This window comes from Bactrocera tryoni, chromosome 2 (assembly GCF_016617805.1).
Source record: "Bactrocera tryoni isolate S06 chromosome 2, CSIRO_BtryS06_freeze2, whole genome shotgun sequence".
NCBI classification, from domain to species: domain Eukaryota; kingdom Metazoa; phylum Arthropoda; class Insecta; order Diptera; family Tephritidae; genus Bactrocera; species Bactrocera tryoni.
Window position 1 is genome coordinate 9,680,959 of NC_052500.1, and position 7,174 is coordinate 9,688,132.

General features: G+C 38.7%; 1 protein-coding gene across 1 annotated transcript; it reads left to right on the plus strand.

Moving 5' to 3' along the window:
- The first annotated feature begins 984 nt into the window (after positions 1-984).
- Positions 985-2,727, plus strand: LOC120769389 (glycerate kinase). The gene is made up of 2 exons (XM_040096359.1): positions 985-2,252; positions 2,315-2,727. Exons 1-2 carry the CDS (start codon positions 1,029-1,031, stop codon positions 2,648-2,650), a joined length of 1,560 nt encoding a protein of 519 aa, XP_039952293.1. The 5' UTR covers positions 985-1,028; the 3' UTR covers positions 2,651-2,727.
- The last annotated feature ends 4,447 nt before the right edge of the window (positions 2,728-7,174 follow it).

The window sequence follows — 7,174 nt, forward strand, 5'->3', positions numbered from 1 at the left end:
ATTTCGGTGACGATTTTACACGAGCAGCTTGCATTTGCGTGCACACATTGCCGAGCACTTCTTCAATAAACGAATATTTGCACTAAACCTTTATATATTTAAGCACTTGCACTTACACTCACTTTTCCCTATAATAATTGGCACAAACTAATAATAATTGACTTGCATATTCGCCTGAGCGATTTTTTACATTGCACTTGGCATATTTCCTTCGCCTTTTTTCACTTCATCACTTTACCATTTCACATTTTATTACATAAACACCGAGGCTATATCGCCTTGCTTTTGCAAAAAACACACAACTTTTAAGGCAGCACCATATTAAACTACCAATTTTATGCACTTTCTTACACTTTTTTCACTGCATACTCTACAACTATCGGAGCACTAAATAATTATGGAATATTCACAAACTATATTTTTCTCATTTGCAAATTTCTTTTGTGGCCGGCAAACTACGGAAATTGCTAGAAGGCATTTCCTTTTCCCCTCAACGGTATGGGAATTCATATAATTTGCACACAGAACACTTATGCCCAAACCACTTACACTACCCACAAAACACTTTTACACAAGGTTTTTAGCACATTTTACTCTCTGATACACCACTTTCACTCGCGCGCAACAATTAAGTCATTTACCACATTTTTTATTTAGTAAAAACTAGTTTTTTTACGAATTACACAAATTCATTAACGAAAAAGGCACGCGTTCTTGAAAACTGACATTTTATTTCAAGCTTGAAGCATACATACAAACAAAGTGCCGTTAGATTGCAAACAACTTTACAAAGAGAGGGCGCCTTCCAGCTTACCCAAATCAGTTACGTGTAAACTATATGAAGAAAAACCAACTTTATTAATTGTTTAGCGCGCCATCTAACTGTGAAAACTTGTATGCTTGAAACAATATCATGCTTGATTTCCCTGACAGCCTATAAACAGCTGTTTTTGCTATCAGCTGCAATTATTTATTTTTATTTTTAGCAAAATGACAATTTTGTTATCAAAATAAGTACACAATTATGTATGGTGATAAGAAGTTATTACCAACAACACACATGTCTTCAGTATCAGTTAACACTAGAAGTCATGTCAGCCAAATTGCAACACATACAGAATCTGCGACAGATCTTCCAACGTTCGGTGGAAGCTGTGCGGCCGGCGCAATTGCTTAGTGAGGCCAACCAATATGCCTTGCGGCCACAGGTGAGCGCAGATGGACGCCGCTTGAGCATACAAATACAGGGTAAAACTTTGGATATAACACGTAAACATTGTCATGTTGTTGGTTTTGGTAAAGCTGTGCTTGGCATGGCAGTACAATTGGAAAAATCGCTCGAGAAACGACTGGTCAGTGGCGTGCTGAGCATACCGCAGGGAACAAGCGAACGATTTCGTGATGTGCCCGAAATGCAGTTGTCAGCAGGTACGGTTATAGACGTTATCGAAGGCGCACCAAACAATCAGCCCGATGAGCAGGCCTTGGAGGCTGCCAAGCGCATAAAAGAGCTTGCTGCGCATATGACAGAAAACGATATACTCTTTGTGTTGATATCTGGTGGTGGTTCGGCATTGCTACCATTGCCGCGACCGCCACTAACGCTGGGCGAGAAGATGCAACTGGTGCGGCGCCTAGCCAACTGTGGGGCCAGCATTGATGAGATGAATGTTGTGCGTATTGCCTTGTCCGACATCAAGGGTGGACGCTTGGCGGCGGCTGCACGCAAAGCTTTTGCAGTTATTTCGTTTGTTATCAGCGACGTCGTTGGCGATCCGGTCGATATAATAGCAAGTGGTCCAACGTGTGCTGTGATATCAAAGCGTTCTACAGCAAAAGAAGTGTTGGAAAAGTATGCATTATTTGCTGATTTGCCTGAGCACATACGTGAATTAGTGGAAGTTTCGGAGGCAAAAGAACCATTGACACCAACGCTCAACAACTCGGTTTACGTGGTGGGCGACAATCGCGTTGCTACTGCGCAAGCTGTACAGGAGGCGCTCAAATGTGGCTACAATCCTTTTATAGCCAGCACAACGATTGAGGGTGAAGTACAGCAGCTGGTTACCAAATATAAAGACTTCTTGCAAAGCATTTGCGATTTTCGCAAAGGTAAATTAACTGAAAACGATTTGAAAAGCCGTTTTCCATTCGATTCACGCATCTTCCAGCATTTTTTAAAAACACTGCTCATGTGTGAGCGCACGCAGAAGCCACTGCTATTGATCTTGGCTGGTGAGCCGACCGTCAAGGTAAGTAGCAGTATGCGTATAACACTATGCAGTGCATAAACCTTCTACCATTTTTACTTAAGGTCACCGGTGGCGGTTTGGGTGGCCGCAACCAGGAGTTGGCTCTACGCATGGCAATCACTTCATATGAGAATGCTGACTTTAATAACGTTATTTTTCTCTCTGCCGGCACAGATGGCATTGATGGCCCAACGCCTGCGGCTGGCGCTATCGGCTGTAATTTAGTGATAAGCGATTTTTTGGCGAACAACGCTAATACTCTGAACGATGTGGAGTCTTTCTTGCAGCAGAGTGATTCGTACAACTTTTATAAAAACCTCAAAGCTGGTGAATATCATGTGGTTACTGGCCACACCGGCACCAACGTGATGGATCTCCAATTGTTGCTTGTAGTTTAGCCTTATTGTAAGGGTGGACAAGTTTTGTTGAAAGGAAACTAAGATAATGTGTCGTAAAGTAAAGTGATGTCAAGAAATTTGTGTTTGTTTTGTTTTTGTTGTGCTTTATTTTTTATTAGTTTCAACTTTGTACACCCGTTCGAAAAGGAAAAATGACCTGAAGGGCTTATTTTCCTCGATAGATAGTTGGCTTCAGGAGCACATCCCCAAAATTTTCTGATTATGCCATTCCTTCAGAGCTAGTCTGAGGAAACTTGATATTTCCGGACCTTGTGTCCATAAAGATGTTAATACTTGAGGCATTCCTCTGCAGACTGCAGGGTTTTTTTTTGGAGATGTTGGAATTTCATCTTTTAGCAGTCAGGTCAGAACAAAAGAAACTCCGTGCCCGCGACTATCGGGTCTATGTAAGCGGAACTGACCGGAATCGGAATTTTATCACACCAAGGACTGTCCAATCGGCAGCATACCTCTGAACTACTTCAGTAATGTTTTCTTCCGCTATAACAACAACAACAACAAAAGAAAAAAAGTGAAGTCCGTGAATGATTCTCGATATACTTTATGAAGCTCATACGAAAGAGGAGCTTTTGTTTGAGTTTCTAAACCTTTTCTCCAATTGACCTCAATCGGTCAGTAACAGTAACCCAGAAATCTTAATTTAAGCAATGGCGGGTATACATTCAGATCCGACCGAAACAGCTCTATGGGCTCTTAAATGGTTCCACGAAGATCCGACGGTTTCGAGCCAAATATTGTTCAGCGTTGAGACCCATTTCGGGCTAAATCGGCATGTAAATAGCCAAATTGTCGATTTGGTACGAAGAGCAACCGGAAGAGATTCAAGAGCTGCCTTTTCATCCGGGGACGAAACGGCTTAGTGAGGTTCATACAAGTATTTCGGTCCGGCGTAACCGTTAATGGCGACCGTTATCGCGCCATGATAGTCGACTATTTGAAGCCTGAAATTTAAGCTCGTGATCTTAATGACATTTGGTTTCAACAAGACGGCGCCACTTCCCACGCATCGTCTCAATCAATGATTATTATTGAGATAACACTTCGGTGAGCAGATAATTTCACGTTTTGGGCCGGTCAATTGGCCACCAAGATCGTGTGATATCATGCGGACAATCCCGCTTCGATTCAGTCCTTGGAGCAAAACATCACGTGTGTCATTCGCCATTTATCAGTCAAAATGGTCGAACGAAAATTGAACTCAACGAATGGACCCCATTAAATTTAAAGGTTCTGTGCTTTTCTTTAAAAAATTAGGAAACCTCGAAATGGATCACCCTTTACATGAGCCTAAAGTTTTGTTTATTGTCTGTTTCGCTGATTGTTGCCTGTCTGCTTGTCCATTTTTTATGAATTCAGATAAAATTTTAATTAGCACACAACAACCTTGAGTCATCATAAATTTCTTAGTAGCATACCCACATAAATACATACATACGTACACGCATACATGCATATGTGTATGTGTTTCAAATCGGCTGCGTGTTAATTTTCTTGCACTTATTTTAATTCCGTTTTTATTGAAATTCCTCAATTACTCGCTTTACTAATTTATGCCTTTGCATTAAAAATATTTGAAAATTTGTATGTATGTTTGCGTGTGTGTGTGTGTATATAGCTGCCACATATTCGCATAAGTGAAATTCCTCAAATGACAATTAGTGTCAAATATGGCAAATGATTGCGCCGGCGTTGAATCATCGGCGCTTCACTGGAAAAATGGCACGGAAATATGTTTGAAATGGACACACACATACAAACATGCAAATATATATACATGAGTATCCACATAACAAAGCAGTATCATATCAGCGCTTATACATACATATGTATGTGTATGTGTGTATGTTTATCGCTGCGCTGTTCAATTTGTTTGTCCTCCATTGAATCGAGACCGCAGTGTGAACCTTCTTCTCGCATGCAAATAAGTGACAAATCAACTAAAGCAAAGTTCAATTGAATTTGTTCAAATATGCATATACATAAAATACATATGTATGTACATATGTGTGTAATAAATAAATAAATATAGTAAAACGATAGTAAGGGAACCAAGCATATGGTCACCTAAAATGTAAAACAACGTATCACCAAAAAAAAAAAAAAATCGAAAATCGCTGTCAAATGTTATAACCTATATATAACCATTTTATAACCGAAATTCAAATTGTATAATAACCAAAATATAACCATTTTATAAATTAAATCCAATTTTGTTTCGATATGACTGTATGATAACCGATATATAACCATTTTATAACCCAAACTCAAATTGTATGAGTGAATGATAACCAAAATATAATCAATTTAATAACCCAAGGCCAAAGTTTGTTTCGATATGAGTGTATGCTAACCAAAATATAACCTATTTATTACCTAAACTTAAATTTTGTTTCAATATGAGTGTGTGATAACCAATATATAACCGTTTTATTACCAAAATTCAATTTTTGTTTCAATATGAGTGGTTTCTATTATAACGGTTTTTACTTCGCCAGTAAACTTATGAATAGTGATGTTACGTTATTTTGCTTTCTAGGTGACGATATACTACATATGTATATAGTACATTTATGGAACACACACTTGGTAATAAGAATATCAGAGGGCGCCTTTGGGGGTTACAATTACCTCTAGATATGATTTCTTATTACCAAAGGAATTTCTAGGAAGGATCCTCTACTGGATTCTACTGAAACCTGGCTTAAAATATTCTTAAGACCATTTTCTCAAGTTCTGGTTAGCAACAATCTGAAAGTTCTGGTTAACTTAACCAATACTCCTTCTTTCGGCAAAGAACTTTTTTTTAACCAGAACTGAACTGACAGTTGACTGATAAACAGAAATAGGAAATAGAAAAAACTGCACTTAATACTTTATATAGGCTATAGGTATCCGAATCGTGTCGGAAAAGGCTCCAAGATAAAGTCGAGATTTCGGAAAAAGCTAAGAAAATTTAAAATTCTCAAGTATCTGAGAAATTCTTAACTGCAACTAGATCTAGCTTATCTGCAGCACTAAAAGTCAAGTTCCATTTTATTCGCTCAAGTTGTTGATAACTTTCTTGAAGCTTCTTTAAGCGCCGTTATGGCTACTTTCTCTCCAGTCTATTTAAATGTATTTGTCCGCCTTAAAGTTCTTGTCAGACTTTCAAGGACTCTTTTGATTTCTGAAGCGAATGGTGACATGAGACGAAAAGTGGATCAAATATGACAACAATATGCGAAAAAGATCATGATCCAAGCGTGGTGAAGCTCAACAAATGGTCGCAAAGCCCGGATTGACGCCTCAAAAGGTATGCTGAGTGCTTGGAGGGATTGGAAAGGAATCATCAACTAAGAGCTGCTCCAGTCTGGTGAAACGATTGATTCTACATTTTACTGTCCACAACTGAGGAGATTGAAGCAAGCAATCGAAAGAAAACGGCCAGAACTGATCAACAGAAAGGGCTACGTCTTCCATCAGGACAACGCTAGACCACACACATCTTTGATGACTCGGTAAGAACTGGGAGAGCTTGGCTGAGCAGTTTTGATGCATTCACCATATAGCCCTGACCTTGCACTACCATTTGTTTTGGTCAATGCAGAATTCCCTTAATGGCGTAAAATTGGCTTCAAGAGAAGCATGTGTGTGTACTTGTCGCAGTTTTTCGCCGAGAAACCAGAAAAGTTTTACACTGATGGAATAATGTCTCTAGCGGTAACATGGCAAAAAGAGGTCGACCCAAATGGTACATCATTTGGTTTGAAATACGAAAAGACTTTTTGGACAAACCAATATTTTACTCTGGAAGTTCAGGCTTATTGTCCCCCAGTCCTTATTAAATTGACTTGAACTCTTTAAGGTTCACATCGGATTTTCAAGAACTCTTCTCTTTTCTTTATATAATATTTTTTCTCAAAATTCTCAATAACATTATTTCAAGTTGTTTTTTCCCAAGCCTTCACTAGATTTCAATCTTCTTCCTGAAGTCAGCATCACGCTTGGTTCTCTCAAATTATACTTAGAAAATCTTCCTGCTGTCTCCTACTGGTTTATATCCGATATTTCCTTCTTGAATTCCATGACAGTCTTGGTTTCGCGTCAGATTAGTTCTCAAAAATTTTTTTAAATTGGTTTCTCGAAGTCTTTATACGTTTCATTTGCTTCTCGAGTCTTGAATTAGGCTTGTTTTCATTAAGTCGTGCTTAGTTTTCTTTGTACTTCTTGAAATCTAAATTAGGTTTAGTTCCATCAACTGCCTGTTAAATATCTGTATTCTACGGACTAAAGTAGGCTTGCTGTGTTGGTTTATAGCTTCTTTAGATTTTTTTACGGAAACCTGGGGTTCTATTGTCTAACTCTCTCTTTTCCTTCTAGTAACTACTTTCCTTTTGGGTTTTTTTTGTTTAACTCTCCCTCTTTTCCTTCTAGGCACCTTTTATATTGGTGTTCTTTCGTCCAACTATCTCTCTCTCTCTCTCTTCATGACTTCATTACTAATGATATTTTGATTTATAGTTC

Coding starts and splice junctions, on each gene's coding strand:
- LOC120769389 (XM_040096359.1), top strand. CDS start 1,029: ATGGTGATAAGAAGTTATTACCAACAACACACATGTCTTCAGTATCAG. Junction 2,253..2,314: donor CTGGTGAGCCGACCGTCAAG/GTAAGTAGCAGT, acceptor TTTTTACTTAAG/GTCACCGGTGGCGGTTTGGG.